This window comes from Coenobita brevimanus, chromosome 94, assembly GCF_032717465.1.
Source record: "Coenobita brevimanus isolate Jiangsu-jjx chromosome 94, ASM3271746v2, whole genome shotgun sequence".
Classification (NCBI taxonomy): domain Eukaryota; kingdom Metazoa; phylum Arthropoda; class Malacostraca; order Decapoda; family Coenobitidae; genus Coenobita; species Coenobita brevimanus.
In genome coordinates, this window is record NC_137047.1 from 8846929 (window position 1) to 8864587 (window position 17659).

Sequence of the window (17659 nt, forward strand, 5' to 3'; positions counted from 1 at the left end):
TAGTGCCCCTCCCTGTAAAACAATTAACTCTAAGCCCTTGGCCACCCTGTCTGGGATACATGGCGTCTGGCAATGAATGAATGAATGAATATATTTTGTCATGTTAATTTAGCTCACCAATTCACCACAGTTCCCACGTGTAAGAACTTTATTTATTTATTATTTTTTTTATTAATATTATTTTAAGATGAGTTATTCCAAGAAATATAGGTAAATAAATATTCTTCATACTCAAAGGACTGTACATTATTTACATTAGTTTACAAAGCGTAACTCTAGTTCTAAACTAACTTATGACGCCCTGATACATGGCTGACGACAATATAGTTGATAGTATTTACCTGAACACAGTTAATATTTTAAGTGCAAGTAAGCACTTGTATAAAACAAAAAATTATTATCAACTACTCTACAAATCCTTCTCCTCCTCTCAAAACAAATTACAGCTGCAAATCTGAAATACCCTGCAAACATTTTCTCTATAGTCAACATTTTATTACCTACCAGTTTTAACAATAACCAGAATGATAATTAATAAAATAATGGTCCCCGCAAGACCAAGAATGCACTTCATGTTGCGGTTCTTCCTCTGGTATTGTTCAGCCCTCCTCAGCTGCCGCGCTCCCTCTTCCACTTTCACTGCTGCATGTTCTACATTGTAATCTATCCGGTCCAACACAGTTCCCTGAAAATATAATTATAAAGAAAAAGCCTGGTTGTAAATCCACATACAGTAGAACCTCTTTGGTCCGGACCCCTTTGATCCGGATATCTGTTAATTCGGACAAAATTTAAAAATAATAAGCTCCAAAAATATGTTGAAAGTAATTCTAAAGTCATTTTCAGTATCGGCGCGGAAAGTGATCGTCATTCGTTTAGTCTCGGACCATGCTAGGTCGCAACATGGGCGCCTGTTTAAACACACGCTAGCATTCATTCCATCAACTAGTTCGCCAACCATTTATATTTTTACGCTGTATTTCAAAAGTTAATCCTCCTTACCATGCCTCTTAATGCAAGTGTAGTTTCTGCAATGAATAAAGGTGTTAAAAGGAAGCATGTAACACTAATTATTGCAGATAAAGTGAAAATACTGGATAAACTAGAGGCTGGTGTTCCACCAGGAAAACTCGTGAACGAGTTTGGTATCGGCAGACAAACTGTGTCGGACATCAAGAAAAACAAAGATAAAATTAGACAGTTTGCTTTAAAATTTGATGTTACAAACAGTGACTGTGGTGAAAATAAAAGAAAAACTCTAAAAATGCCACTGGACAAGAATCTAGAAGAGGCTGTTTATAAATGGTACATACAGCAGCGATCATGCGGAGTGGTAGTGAGAGGAATTGAACTCCAATCTGCAGCAGAAAGGCTCGCCAAACATCTTGGTCATAACAATTTCAAAGCTAGCTGTGGATGGTTATGGAGATTTAGGAAACGACATAATATACGGAACAAGAAGGTGTGTGGAGAGTCCCTGAGTGCTGATGCTGCAGCTGTGGAACCGTTCCGAAAAAAACTGAATGGCATCATTGATAGTTCAGATTTACGTCTGTGTCAGGTTTATAATGCAGACGAAACTGGTATATTCTGGAGATCCTTGCCAGAAAATACCTAGGCATCAGTGAATCAAGCCAAAATCCCTGGGAGAAAATTAAGCAAGGAGAGAGTATCAGCACTCGTATGCGCAAATGCCGACGGCAGCCACATGCTCAAGCCTGTCCTTGTTGGCAAATCAAAACAACCTCGAGCTATCAAAGATATCATGCATGAGCTCCCAGTGCATTATTACAGCAGTGCAAATGCATGGTTTACTGGGGAGATAACATCAGACTGGTTTTACCATCATTTTGATCCTGAGGTAAGAAAATATCAAACAGAGGTGCTTAAAATTCCCGCAGAAAATGTTAAGGCATTACTGCTTCTTGATAATGCCCCATCACACTCGAACATTGAAAAACTGTGTAGCAGAGATGGAAAAATTAGGTGTCTTGCTCTGCCACCTAATACAACCTCTCTTATTCAACCTATGGACCAAGGTATCATCGTGGCCTGTAAGAGACTTTACAAAAGAAAGTTTTTGGAGGAAGTAATGGTGGTGCTGGAATCGAGTGAGGACAGATTTGATGACACAAGGGGCAAGAGGACACTCGAAAATCTTAGAAATTACAACCTTAAGTCCATGATATTTAACTGGGCAAAGGCTTGCAGAGAATTGAAAACCACTACTCTATCGAATGCTTGGAAACAGTTGCTGTATTCAGACGATGCTGAATTTGACTTCGAAGGATTCCAGCCTCAGGATTATCATAAAACTCTGTTGGCTGCTGGAGAGACCTTAACCCTCGTGGATGTGGACGAATGGTTGGATGAAGATGGTGATGATCCTGGATGCCAAAACCTAACAGATAAAGAAATTGCAGACAGTGTTGTAGGAGCTGATAATGTTGATAGCCCTGATGATAACAGTGATGATGATGATGATCTCCCTGAAAAATTACCATTGTCACAAGCCCGGGAACACATGGATTGGCTAGTGAAATTCCTCGATCACTGCCCCTACAGCAACATGAAACCTTACTACGAGCATATGAGGACTCTACGAGATATAGTAATTAAGGAGCAGTGGAATAGGAAGACACAAACGAAGATTGATAATTTCTTCAACCCACGTCCTTCATCACGGTCTGCTTCTACAGAGCCTCAACCCTCCACTTAACACATAACTAGTAAGTAACCAGAATCAATTAATTTCTATATCAGTTTATTTCTGAGTAATTTATTTTATTTCTTATTATTTATAGCATCATGATTATAAATTTAGGTCAACTGCACCTCACTCCCCACGTTGAGGGACAAGTTGAGATTACGCACTGAGGGCTGTTATTTTACTATTCATTTTGTTGTCTTCGCAGGTCCTGTACCGCATATTGTAATCTGTTGCCCGATTTTATGTGAGTACAGTGCTGTTGTCATTTTATAAATTATGGAGGGGTCAGTGCAGTCAACAGATGTTTGGCCTTGTGTAACGCATGGATGCTCCAAAGTCTCTCCACACTACACCACCAGCCACCCGATGCTACCACAGCACAGTTTTTTGTAATTTTTCATCACAAGACTTCATTAGGGATGATTACTCGACGTGACAAATATTGGTTTCAATAGATTTTAACATACTGTATTTTGATGGGCATGCGGTATTTCTTGCTAGTAACATGAATGTAAAACAAATTGCAGAAACGTGTGAGCAACAGTACACCACAAGTGGATGTCGTAATGCTTTATTTTTTCATGACTGCCTAACAGTTCCTTGCTATGGATATGTCAAAAGGCAGCAATGATGGATGGTAACTCTGGCTTCGAACACTAGTACTGTACAATCATAATTTATATAAACTGCTGAGGACAATTGTGGGCACAGGGCGACTGTGGCTACCCGTAGTTCCTCACCACACTACACTTTTTTTTTTTTTTTTTTTTTTTTAAACTCCACAGGAGTTTGCTTACACAAAAATGGGTCAGAATATTCTGCAGTGTTTAGTGATTACTGTAGGTTATTTTTTGTACTTAAATGTGCATTACTTGTACATCAAATATTAGCTTCTTGCCCATATGGGTGTTATCAATATGCCAAAGATGACAATGTATTTTTTGCCTACATAAGTTTTATTTTTATTCAAAATATTACAGTTAATTAATTAATTTTTTTTTTGCCTACACGGGCCGTAGTCACTTACTACAATTTATAATGTAGGCTAGTTTCTTGTCATGGCCTTACCTGTAAATTATGCAATACAAAACTATTGTACATGATTAGTTTGGTTATTTTAGTATCCTTTCATCTTTTGGAGTTACGTAGGGTTGACATATGCCACATATGTTAATAATTAACAAACATACCATATGTAGACAGTTTTTGGTATGAACTGGAGATTACCCTGATGGTCCGGACAATCTGCTAATTCGGACAACCCTTCCCCCCAAATAGTCCGAATGAGAGAGGTTCTACTGTACCTCTTTTTTTTCCGTGATTTCACCATGAATTCTGTATGATTATGATTTACTTGAAGAGGAGACTTTTGGGGATATCACCGATGATGCACAAACGAGTTAAACTATGAATATGCAGATCCTACTGTAAGTAATCGTAATTCACTTCTCCCAACCTATCCTAACCTGTTCAGCCACAAGATGTGCAACATCCTTGAAGAGCTGGTTAAGATGAAGAGTAGATTGCAGTATGTGCTGTACTGCCCGGTCTCTTTCTTCTACTTGAGCTGTATTGTCTGCCAAGAAGATCAGCTGTTCCTGGGTCCACGCTCTGCAATTTAAGACAATAATTGCCCAGCTTGTGATTTCTGAATGATTCTTTGCAAGTTACACTTTTGCCATATTCTGGTTAAATGCATAAGCTAGCCAAATAAAACAATTCAGGCTACCACAGCTCACATTTTTGAGTAGGTGACTAGCACAGGTTTATACCTTTGGCAGTACTATAGTTGAAAAGCCTTCTGTCAATGTGTACACCACCTGACCTTCACCTGGATTAGTGTTTTAGACCATTAAACCTCTTAAGTCTTCTCTTTATTTGGTACAAGGTATTTTCATTAAGGTATACTGATAATACTACATAGTGAAACTAACACTACCCAATAATTTTTACTTTTTTTTGGTAAACTTATGTAATTATTGAAAAACAAACTAAGACACCTCTTATAGTAATTATATGTTAAGGGTGGACAACACAACCAATGGATCACACCTATATGAATATCAGTGGACCCCCATTGGATAACAAAAAATGCTAAATTTCAGTCTTGGGAAAATGTTCATACTGACATATGTTACTTTGGTATTAATGTTCAAATGGGAAATCCAGCGCTTTTTCACTGTATTTTGCACAGTCTTGTAAATATATAAAAGAACATTTACATCTACATCTACATCATCTAATCCTGTGTTGCCCCATGAGAAGCATTGGAGTCCAGGGCTGGGCAAGTTGGTCCAAACATTTAAGATGAGAATGGCCAGCCTCACCCATCCTTGAGTGGCATTACGTGAGCAATAAACCTCAATCACTCCTTGAATATAAACCTACATAGGCTTAATCTGACTGATGCGCCCTAATTATCCACTAAACCACCAGGCACCTTAAGTTGGTTATATGGTTACCACCTCCTACAGTAAATGGTTTTCAGGTGTACAAGAAACCATTTGGCTTGTCACTCAGTGTAGAGTCACCAATAGGCATAAAGAGGAGGAAAGAAACAAACAAGAGGGAGTGTAATGTCAACTGTAGGCAGAAGAAAGAACAATATAAAGGAGTGTAAAGTCACCTGTAGGCAGAAGAAAGAGGAAAGAATTATATATATATATATATATATATATATATACTCTCAACCCCTGCTATCGCACCTAATTGGTCACAGCAAACTCGCATGATAGCTGAATACGCGATAGCTGAACTGAACAATCAATGGGAAAATTTCTAATTGGTTTTTCGGTGGCCCATTTTTCTAACTTTTAACCACTTTCTGCCTGCGATTTTCTGCCAATCTCTTCTCCAACATGAAATAAAGCATTATTATATTAATAATAACAGTATAATGAATAAATAAACAACATAAAAGTCCATCAAACTTTTATAAGGATTAAAGCTTGGGTGGTTTGATGGGTTCCGAGGCTTGGGAGTGGCTTAATTGCCGCCAGATCTCTTTAGCTGTCTCCATGATTTCTTAGTGTCCACAGCTAAAGGGGGTATCACACGGTACATCATATCAGGAATGGCCGAGGAAGATTTAAGTGGAACAAAACTTGCACGCTATCACACACATTCCTCATACTGTTGCCAGACCCCTGTCTCAGTTGTAAACACGTGATTACTTTATCGACATTACAATTTTCTCGGCACAGGAAATATTAACTCTTTATAAGGGTTTCAAAACGATTGATATTTATTCTAAAATACAGTATTACTAAGTATTCAGTGTTAGGCTAAACTTCAATGCTGTAGTACAATATATTCTTTCAAGTTGAATGGGTTTTGTTCACACTGTTTTGCCCTTCGTATCCTCGGCAGGAATCCGTTCAGATGCATTCCAAATGCCCGTGGTATCGTCGGCAATTTTACCACCATACTGTTCCGGTTAACCATCATATCTTTGGCAAACCTCGTATGAAGTGCCGTGTGAATAAGTTTCGCTTAGCCTGTCTTCAAACTCGACGCGTGATAGCGGTCTTGGGGTGCGTGATAGCATGTATGGTTGTGCACTTGATGTGTGCGTGATAGCAGATAAACGTCATAGCTGAACGCGCGATAGCAGGGAGTTGAGTGTATAGGGAGTCCCCGATAGACGAAAAGGTTAGGTACCTTTAAAATCTTTCGTATATCGATTTTTCGTATATTGAAGCACTTTTCCCCATAAGAAACCTAAGAAAATGAGGAGATGCATTCCAGGAGCCCCCCAAAAAACTGTCAACTAACTACTCTGTACTGTACTAAGCTGGTTGTAAGCTCTTAAAGCTACAGCAGAAATGTTAATAAATGGTAAATGAACTTTAAACTTGCGCTCCAGCGTCAGGGTCCGGTGTTGCTTCTGGAGAGGCTCCACGGATGATGATGATGAAGGTGATGGACATTTGGGTGGCAGGATGCAATATAAGAAAGATGCGAAAGATTCTCGGAGTACAGAAGGCACGCACTACACAGCCGGGGAGTGGGAAAAGACTGGGATGAAGCGGAGGTAGTTGCTTGCCTCACCATACACGACAGTGGCGCTGCAGTCGTTCATGCGCCAAATTTGAAACATTTTCTCATAGTGCATTTTGTACCATCAAAGCATATGCTTTTTGTATAAGGGAATTTGTCCTATATTTTTCACTTTCGTTCCTTCGAATTTTCGTATATCAGGGATTCCCTGTATAGTAAAACCTCAGTAAGTCTACCCTGCACAAGGCGGAATTTCCGGTAAATCGAACTCTGACCATGGTGTGACTTTGTGTTTATTCAAAGGGTTACATTTTAGTTTCTTATATTCCAAGTACTACTTTATAATTTATTACATTCCAAGTGTTACATCTTAGTTTAATGGGGGACTTGTGAAGCTGCCTACTGCTAGAGGCCACCACCATTAACTGGTTGTCCACTTCAGGTACGTGTTAAATTACCATGATTTTCTCTGTTGATGCGAGAACCTGTGTAGCAAAATACCATCATACACTACAGAAGTACTGAAAAAACTTCGTAACAAAAATATAACGGGGGAGAATACATTGCTCTGTTGTTTTATTTCCCCAAAAATGAGGCCAGAATTTTAAAATCCTGACACTTAAATATTTCTTTTCGCCATTTTTAATGAAGCTGCTACAAAGCTGGGTTATTTCGTGCTTCCTGAAATGTTTGATATATACAGTAGTTTGAGCCACGCACTTTTGTTTGTGTCAGTTTCTCTTTTGGCAGAAATTTAATGATGAAGTATTATTCTACATCAGCCATCCTAGCTCTGAGACAGTCCCTGTTCCAAGATTATACGACTTATTTGAAAGTGGTGGTAATGCGTTTTCCTAAAGGGATAAGTCACGACCAAATCTTTGTGGTAGGTGGGGATACTCACCATCCACTCACTCAATGTAGTACTGCTTTGGGTGTCTGCCCTTTCCTCTCTTCCTTCCTTCCTCTTTTGTCTTCCTTTCCTTCATTGTTTTCTCTTCCTTCTGCCTATGGGTGACTTTACACCCCCTCTTCTGTCTTTCTTTCCCTCATTCTTTCCTCATCCTTCTGCCTATGGGTGACTGTACACTAAGTGACATGCCAAATGTTTTCCTATATAGCAGGAAACCATTTACTATGCTGAGTGGTAACCATATAACCAAAGTATGGCACCTGGTGGTTTAGTGGGTAATGAAGGCACTCCAATCGGACTGTGCCTGTCCAGGTTTATATCCAAGGGGTGGTTGGAGTTTATTGCTCACATTGTGCCACTCAGGGATGAGTGAGGCTGGTCACTCTCATCTTAAATGTCAGGACCAACTTGCCTAGCCCCAGGTTTCTACACTCCTTGTGGGATGACATAGGAATGGATGATGGATGGAGAAAGCTGAGGCTTTGTAGAATAAGATGCAAGAAAAATGAAAATAATACTGCTTAAAATAAAATAGCTGTGATGAGTTTAAGTTGAAAAAGCGCCTAAAAATGTTTATCCTTTTTTTTTTTTTTTTTTTTCTCATGCATGAAGACAGTATCACTGAACTGGAAAGTGTTAATGATCATGTGCATACTATATTTCTAATGTTTACTAACATCCCTCCCAACAGTCCAAAAAAACAATAGTCTAAAAGACCCTGGGTCTCATGCCATTCGGATTACAGGACTTTTACTATATACAGTATGTGTGTGTGTGTGTATACTGTGTATATATATATATATATATATATATATATATATATATATATATAGACTGTATATATAATAGTACAGTGATCTCTCAATAATCTGGATGCTCATTATCCAGGCGTGTTCAGTATCCGGACACTGGACCATGGCTGTATTAAACAATTATCCGAATTTACTTGCTATTATCCGGACATAAAAGTGCCTGAGAACTTCGGCTGGCCAGTCGACATGTGCAAACATTTAGTAACGTGGCCGCCGGGCTCAAGCCGTGTGCAGTTAGTAGTCCGTAACCCACAACCAAAGCTAAAATGTCCGTCCACTCCTGTACTGAATGGTTCAAGTCGTGCGCTCTTCCGATCACTCCCAATGAACCTCCAGCACCCGAGCAATACGACTGTAACCTGCAGGTGGCATCCAAACGTCCGTACACATCCCCACCCAATGTCTAGTATTGCGCAACCACCTGGCTAACTCTTTCCTAACTGCCATTGAGATCGTAACACAAACTACATGCCACGAGTACATGTTCGGCGACAGTGCCTGTCCGCCTCTCCACCAAACTTTGAAAGTCACACAGCCACCAGGCTAAGACTTGCCCAACCGCCACCCCCATCGAACAGAGACCACAAGCCATGAGTACAAGTTCAGTGACAGTGTCCATCTGCCTCTCTACCAAAGGTCGAAAGTCGTGCGGCCACCAGGACACACACACACACACACACACATATATATCTCTCTTGGAAAGACCATATTATATCCGTTGTAAAATCTGCTTCCAAGAGACTGGGTGTGCTAGGCTGACTTCGTTCCTTCTTTACCCCTGCACAGTTGTTGACTTTACACGTGGGTTTTATCCACCCCTGTGTAGAGTACAACTCTCATGTGTGGGGAGGCTCCCAACATACAGCTCTTTTCAATAGGGTGGAGTCAAAGGCTTTTTGTCTCATTAATTCTCCTTCTCTAACTAGCTCCCTTCAACCTTTGTCTCTTCGCTGCAATGTTCCATCTCTTTTTCTATCGCTACTTCGATGGTCACTGCTCCTCTGAACTGTCTGCTTGCATCCCTCTACTTCTACAATGGGTGCAGCAGCAAACTCTTATCCCATTTCTGTCCAACTCTCCAATGCAAGAGTTAACCGTTACTCCCAGTCCTTCATTTATGCAACAGGTCAACTGTGGAACTGTCTCCTGCTGTCTGTATTTCCTGCTAGCTATGATCTTCAGTCTTTCAAACACAGTGTGTCCAGGCATCTCGAAATGACTGGATCTTGGAGTTTGGCTCCCTCTTGTATTTTGTTTTTCTCTTGGAAGGAACAGCATTGTGGGCTCGTGGCCTTTGGTTCCTTCTTCCTAGGGGGGGGGAAAGAGAGAGAGGGAGGGAGGGAGGGAGGGAGAGATTCCTTCCCAGAATATGATTATAATATCAGTACTGTACAGTAATTTCTGTACCAAGGCATATGATAGTACTGTACACAGTACAGTACTGTATGTGTGTATGTACAATACTGTACACTACACTTCCATTCAGTATGGGTATTTGTATCAATACCACAGTCAAGAGTATGTTAATTACGTAAGAGTTTGGGTAATACAAGTCAGATAGATTATTTTCTGGTTAGGTGGGCTGATAGGAGGTTAGTGAGGGATGTTAAAGTTATAGGAAGTGAGGAGTATGTGCAGCAGCATAAACTACTGATTTGCGATATGGTGCTTAAAGAACGAGTGATGAAAAAGAGGACTTACGTACCAAGGAGGAAAACATGGAAGCTGGAATACCAAGTAGTAAGGGATACCTTCTATAGCAAGATGAGGAGAGTGGTGGCTGAACAGGGAGCCGCAGACAGAGGCATTAATGAACAGTACAGAGCCCTCAAGAACAATCTCTTGAGAGTTACTGATGTAATATGCGGTTGGGCAAGAGGACCACCAAGACATAATGTAATTTGGTGGTGGGATGAGAGTGTAGAAGCTGCAGTTAAGGAGAAAAGAAAGCTTTTCCGGGAATAGAAGAAGGGTGGTACCAAGGAGGAATACTTGGCTGCCAAGCACAGGGCTAGAAGAGAGGTATACAGGGCGAAGTCTGAGTCATAGAGACTTTTACTTGATAAATGATAACCTAAATCCTGGGGAAAGGAAAAATATGATATTTACGGAGGTGAATCAGATGAAAAGGGAAAATCGGGATATTATAGGTGAGCAGTGTGTGAAGAATGATGAAGGAAGGGTAGTGGTGAACAGTGAGGATATTAAAGAGGCATGGAGAGAGCATTATAGCTGGTTGTTGAATGATGAGTTTGACTGGGACAGGGAAGGTCTGGGGCCAGCAGATCCAGTGTTTGGCCCTTGGCCTTTGATTGATGCTGCTACTGTGAGTGAGGCAATAGGCAGGATGAAGGTGGGGAAGGCAGCAGGTGTGTCTAGGTTGAATGCCTCAAGAGATATAAGGGTGAGATTAGTCACTGACGTGATAAACATGTTTATTTATAAGTGTGTTGTCCCAGATTATTGGCTGAAGAGTGTAGTTGTAAATGTGTATAAAGGGAAGCGTGATACCCTGGAAAGAGGAAATCACAGAGGTATAAAGCTTTTACATCAAATAATGAAGGTAATGGAGAGAGTTCTAGAAGGTATGATTAGAGAAAGAGTGAATATTGATGAGATGCAGTTCGGGTTTATGCCAGGTAGGGGGACCACTGTTGCCATATTCATTGTTCGACAGCTTCAGGAAAAATATATTGGTAAAAGAGGGATCTGTATTTTGTTCTTGTTGATTTTAAAAGAGGGATCTGTATTTTGTTCTTGTTGATTTGGAAAAGGCCTCTGACAGAGTCCCTAGAGAGGTGGTGAAGTGGGCAATGAGAAAGCTTGGCTTGGAGGAGTGGCTGGTTAGGGTGGTTATGGCTATGTATGTGGGTGTTCGCACCCAGGTAAGAGTGAATGGAGATTTGAGCGATAAGTTTTCCATGAACGTTGGTGTGCATCAGGGGTCAGTTTTGAGTCCCATGTTGTTTGTCATGGTACTTGAAGCCCTCTCATGTGACTTCAGAAACAGACTCCCGTGGGAGATGTTGTATGCTGATGATTTGGTGTTGATTGCAGTGAACAAAAAGGAGGTGGAGGAAAGGTTTAGGAAGTGGAGAGATGGTATGGAGCACAAGGGCTTAAGGGTAAATGTAGATAAAAAAAAAAGTGATGATATCTAGGGTTGGTGGCAGTACTGTCAAAGACGAGGGAGAGTGGCCATATGCAGTTTGCCACAAGGGCGTGGGAAGTAATTCCATCTTGTGTGGTGTTTGTGATAAATGGGTGCACAAGAGATGTAATGGTATCAGAGGCAGACTGCAAGATAATGCTGATTTTATGTGTATGGCGTGTCAGGCAGAGCAGGTGGAGATTGTCAGACGTGAAAGGATTGAACTTGCTGGTGAATCTCTTGAGTGTGTGGAAGAGTTTTTTTATTTGGGAGACATGTTATGTGCTGGAGGTGGGGCTGGAGCTAGCTCTGTGGCTAGGGTGAGAAGTGGTTGGAAGAAGTTCAGGGAGCTGTTGCCTCTCCTGACAATGAGAGGACTCTCCCTACGTGCTAAGGGGTCTTTGTATGCAGCATGTGTTAGGAGTGTAATGCTGTATGATAGTGAGACCTGGGCAGTAAAGGAGGAGGATATTTGCAGGCTCAGACGTACAGAAATGACAATGATTAGGTGGATGTGTAGTGCGTCCCTGCGTGCAAGGCCTGGGGGAGCTGGGTTGAGAGGTAGGATGGGACTGGAGTGTATTGGTGTTGTGATGAGGAGAGGTAGATTGAGATGGTTTGGGCATGTGGAGAGGATGGGTTATGATAATTGGGTGCGGAAGGTGAGAAGTGTTAATACTGGGGGTGGGGTTATGAGGAGTAGACTGAGAAAGACATGGGACGAGGTCATTAAGTGTGACCTCAGGGACTGAACAGGGAGGCTGCAACAGACTGTGCAGCATGGACAGCCTCCACTAGGTGACCAAGTCAGACACATGCAAGCATGTTGGAGCCTTCAAAAATGAAACTAAATGAACGAAACGAGTCAGCCACCTTAACCAAGCAGTCCGACTGGTTAGGTTTGGTACAGTCAGGTTAAGATAACCTAAGTAATTTTGCCTGGGAAAAACATTGAGCATGTCTTCGCGCAAATCCTATGGTTATTTTTGAAACAACGAGGCGAGCTTGGTTCCTGGTTTAGGCCTACCAGTGGCCACTGCATATGTAACACAGACCACAAGCCATGGGTACAGTCACTACTCGTTATACGATGGGGTTACGTCAAGTCATACCTTAACATACAGTATAACGATTTTATCGTAAATCGGGAGATTGAAACACTTTATAAAAGGGAGGTTACGTCAACTCATCTTCCCAAAGTCACCTACCCAAGACTGAAATAAAAATGACAACCCACCTTAATCACTTCCTGTGTCAGTCCAAGTCGTCTCCATAACCAAAACAAACACTATCACACCAATACAGGTGGCGTTACACGTACAGTAAATCGTTGCAACAACATAACAATCACACTTGCGTAACGTTGGCCTGGTGCTACACAATGTTTAGGCCTACTGTAGCATGATGCTTGGTTGAGAGGTGACGACAGTGGGGGGGGGGCGGGGGGGCACATGTGAACGAGTGGAAAAGATAGGGCTTTGAAGGGATGGTGGGACCACAACTGAACCAAAACAATGCTCTGCACGCTGGGGCCACCATCTTGCCTGAGACAAGTGACTGTCGCCTTGTGTGTGCCTAATGCTTCGTATGAATTTTCCGAGAGCAATATCGTTATAGCAGGAAATTCATCGGGAATCGGATTTTGGAGTGGAACTTTTCTGTTATTGTTGTAGCGAATTATTGTTTACCGAATCAACGTAAAACAAGTAGTGACTGTACATGTTCGATGACAGTGCCTGTCCTCCTTTCTACCTGAGGTCAAAAGTTGCACAGCCACTGGGAGACACACCACACACACAAAGAGAGAGAGATTCCTTCCCACGATATGATTACAATATCAGAACAGTAACTTCTGTACCAATGCATATGATAGTACTGTACAGTACTGTATGTGTGTATGTACAGCACAATACTGTACACTTCCATATGGTATGGGTCTTCATTTCAATACCACAGTCAGCCACCTTAGCCAAGCAGCCCTAATGGGATAGGTTAGGTTTGGTTAGGCTAGGTAAAGATAACCTGTGTAATTTTGCCTGGGAAACACATTGAGCATATCTTTGAGAAAAAGCTACGGTTATTTTTTAATGGAGACAAGCATTGTTCCTGGCTGAGAGGTACTGGTAGCCACTGTGTGTGTAACACAGACCACAAGCAATGAGTAAATTCGGTAAAACCACCCGTCCGCCTCTACACTGAATGACAGGAGTCCCCTGGCCTCTGGGATTGGTGCGGAAACCTTCCATCACACGCGCCTCTCCGCTTCCCTTCCAAGTGGTCAGAGTCGCCTGGGAGACTGCATTAGTCATACACTGCCTGAGGTGGTGATCTACTGGTCATCCGCTGTTGCCGTCACGCACTAACCCTTGCCTGGGCAAACAGAAGCGAACCTCATATGTAGATGTCAGTGTGCAGCGTGCTGCGTTCTCTGTGCTCGAAAGGAATCATTGGTGCGATACGGCAGTGTTGTACTGCTTGCTGGTAAACAGAAGGCTGCACCTCAGTTCCTGCCTTTCTGCCCCTCATGAGTGGTAGTGCTTACAACGATGGCTGTGATTGCAGTTGCGTTTGTGGTGGTTCCCTACCTTCTTCAGGTTGTGGCCCTGCTCTACTGTATTCTTGTATGTGTGGTGATGGCCCCACCACCACCTGAGACGCAGAAGAGGAAGGTTTTGAGTCTGGAGAAGTAATGTGAGATATTGGGCAAGGCTGACGCGGGCTGGAACACAGAATGAATTCTTTGCGAATATGATCTAGCCTGTTCAATATCAATAAGTCATGCAACAAGCATATGCAGTACAGACAGGACTTTGCCAAAAGCACACATTGCAGCGAGAGGAAGGTAGTGGCCCTGGCCCAGCACACTATTATCAACTGGTCTACAATGATGTGGTTTCGTCAGCAACATGGTGTCGGGGTGCTAGTGCATGGGACTGAGGTGAAAGCTGCTGCTGAGAAGTCTGCACGCCTGCACGATGTGCAGGACTTCAAGGCGTCCGAGGGATGGCTCTTTTGCCTTAAGCTTCACCATGGACTTACTGGCTGTAAAGCACATGGTAAGGCCTTGATGCAGCAGCGGAGGAAACAGACCCATTTTGCCAGAAAGTGCAGCACCTGATCAAGGACGTGGGCCTTGCCTTTGGTCAAGTCTATAACACTGACAAAACTGGTCTGTTCTATCACTCCTTACCCACCAACATCTTGGCTGAGGAAAAGAAGTCTGTGCTTGGTCAGAAGTTGTCCAAACTATGTGTCTCTGTTTTGTGCTGTGCCAGTGCTAATGGGAAGCACCACCTCTAACCCGTTGTCGTTGGGTGCGCAAAACAACCACATTGTCTCCATGGTTGTGTGGTACTATTCTGTGAAGGCCTGGTTTACCACTAAGATATTCAGAGACTGGTTCCACAGACATTTCATCAAGGAGGTTATCCGTTATCAAACAGAGGCCCTTGGAATCACTTGCAACCAGGTGAAGGCACCATTGCTCCTGGACAATCCCCACGCATCCGTCTGAGAAGGATTTAGTTGATTTTGACAGGCGGATTAGGTGCATGTTTCTGCCACCTATTATGACTGCTCTGATTCAACCAATGGACCAGGGTGTTATTGTGGCTGCAAAGGGATTGTACTGATGGTGGCTCCTGAACGAGATGATGGTGGTGCTGGAAGTCGAGGATGCTGTCGAGGACACACGTGGGGAGAAGACCTTAAAGAATTTTCAGTGTTATGACCTAAGTCTGCAGTGTTCAACTAGGCAATTGTGTGGCAGGAAGTCTTTGTCAAAACCCTCGAAAGTGGTTGGTCTTGTCTTCTGCGGGGAATCAGTGCCCAGCACGACTTGAGGGGTTTGACATGGATGATTTCCACAGTCGCCTCAGAACAGCATGGAAGCAGGTGGACGTCAATGACGTGCAGGACTTGCTGGACGATGACTGCAGTGATCCTGGTTACCAGACCATGTCTGATGAGGAGATAGCTGCTGCTGCCTCTTTGGGCACAGAAGAGGACGGAGGGACCGACAAGGATGAGGACCCTGACTCGCAGCCTTCCACAACTCCTTCAATCCCTTGTCTCAGTGTCCTCCGTGATTACCTGGAGGCGGTGCTGGAGTATGCCAAGCACCCACACTGTGACAGGGGGTTGGTGCAGCTCCGCCTGGCAATGGAGCTGCGGGGAGTCTGGGACGCAGTCATCCACTGGCACAATCGTCAGACCAGGATCGACTCATTCTTCAAGTCTGCAACCCCCACGAGAGCCAGCCCATTCTCACCACCACCACCACCAGCTCGTTTCCTGCCTTCACCTTCAGACCTGCAACCAAGCACATTGACAGCCGCCGAGTCTCCGTTGGATGTAAGTTTGCGCCTGTCTTTGGAGTCTCTTGAGGTGGGTAGGCCACCAACACCGCACCACACGTCACCAGTCATCGCCCAGCTCCAGCAGGTTGAGGATGACAAGGAGGAGTTTCTAGACCTTTGTTAGGCGCTACTGTTTGCCACTAGACCATGTGGGACAACTATACACCTGCTGGAGGTGGCCAGTTACATAGCCTGGCGGCGGTGCACTGGGTGGTATGTACCCCAACCGAATGTTTTTCAGCAAGTAACTTGAGATTTCTTTCATAGTTTCCTTGGTGTTAAAATTTATTTAGGATATTCCTATGTGTGTTTTGAGATCACAGTATGTCAGAATGACCCAAAAACAGTGCCAAAAATAGGAGGGTTACTGTACATAAAGTAGTGTTTAGGTAGTTTTTTTTTTTTTTTTTTTTTTTCCCCCATGGTTTTCTTGGTGTCGAAAATTATTTTGGATAAGCCCGTGTATGTTCTGATGTCAAAGTATGCCAGAATGACTGGAAAACAGTGCCAAAATAAGGAGGGGTGCTGTACATACAGTAGTGTTTAGGTAGGGTGTTTTTTGGTGTTTATTTTTTTTTTTTATTTTTTTTTTTTTTTTGATCAGCCTATGTATGTTTTGATGTCAAAATATGCCAGAATGACCAGAAAACACTACCAAAATAAGGAGGGGTACTGCACATAGTGCATTGGTAGGGTGTTTTTTGGTTTTCAGTGGTTTTCCTGCATGGTTTTCTTGGTGTTTACCAGTATTTTTGATATGCCTGTGTGTGTTTTGATGTCTAAATATGCCTGAATAACCAGAAAACACTGCCAAATTAAGCATGGGTACTGTACAAATAGGTTAGGTATAGACTGGAGGTAGGTATGGGTAGGGTCTGGGTATGGTAGGGGAACCGTGTTCATTATCTGGATGTTGCGACTACCCGGACATGCCTTTGGCTCTATTATGTCTGGATAAATAAGAGATTACTGTATATATATATATATATATATATATATATATATATACTGTATATCCATCCATCCATCCATAATCCAATCCTACATTGCCCTATGAGGAGCGTAGGAGCCCGGGGCTAGGCAGCTGGTCTCGACATCTAAGATGAGAGTGAATATATACAGTATATATATACAGTATGTATATATATATACAGTGCTCGTCAGAAGTATGGAGCGCCCTGCGTCCCTCCTGAGAAACAAACCTTTCAACATTGAAAAAACATATAAATAATGCATTTTATTTACCTTTAGTGCTTCGTAGGGTAGCCTTTACGTTTCTTCACAGACCTGAGACGTCTTGGAAGTGAAAGGGCGAGGCTCCTGAGGTGCTGGAGGGGTATTTTGTCCCAGGAGTCACGAATGGCGGCTTCCAGCTTAGGCAGAGAGCTCACGTCCTTCCCTTGGAGACTCTTCTTTATGAGGTACAAGAGGTTTTCAATCGGGTTGAGGTCTGGGCTATTTCCTGGCCAGTCTGTCATGAATGATACCTCGCAGTCACGAAGCCAATTGGTGACCGATTTGGCCTTGTGAGCAGGTGCACCGTCCTGCTGAAACACTCGTGCACCTGTTAGCTCGAAGGAGTCTGGTAAATGATCACACACAAGCTCCAGGTAAACATCCTGATTCACTCTGAGGTTCTTGGGAAGTACAACAAGCTTCCCCAAACCCTTCCCTGAGAAACAACCCCATACCATGAGTGAATCAGGATGTTTAACT

The 17659-nt window shown here is 42.7% G+C and overlaps 1 protein-coding gene across 1 annotated transcript in view; it reads right to left on the bottom strand.

Moving 5' to 3' along the window:
* Positions 1–242: 242 nt before the first annotated feature.
* Syx16 (syntaxin 16) overlaps positions 243–17659 on the bottom strand; it is a 31671-nt gene continuing 14254 nt past the window's right edge. The window contains exons 5-6 of the mRNA XM_080282751.1: positions 4177–4321; positions 243–685 (exon numbers count right to left, since the gene is read on the bottom strand). Coding sequence (XP_080138877.1) covers positions 497–685; positions 4177–4321 — 334 coding nt within the window. The 3' untranslated portion in view covers positions 243–496. The remainder of the gene's footprint in view (positions 686–4176; positions 4322–17659) is intronic.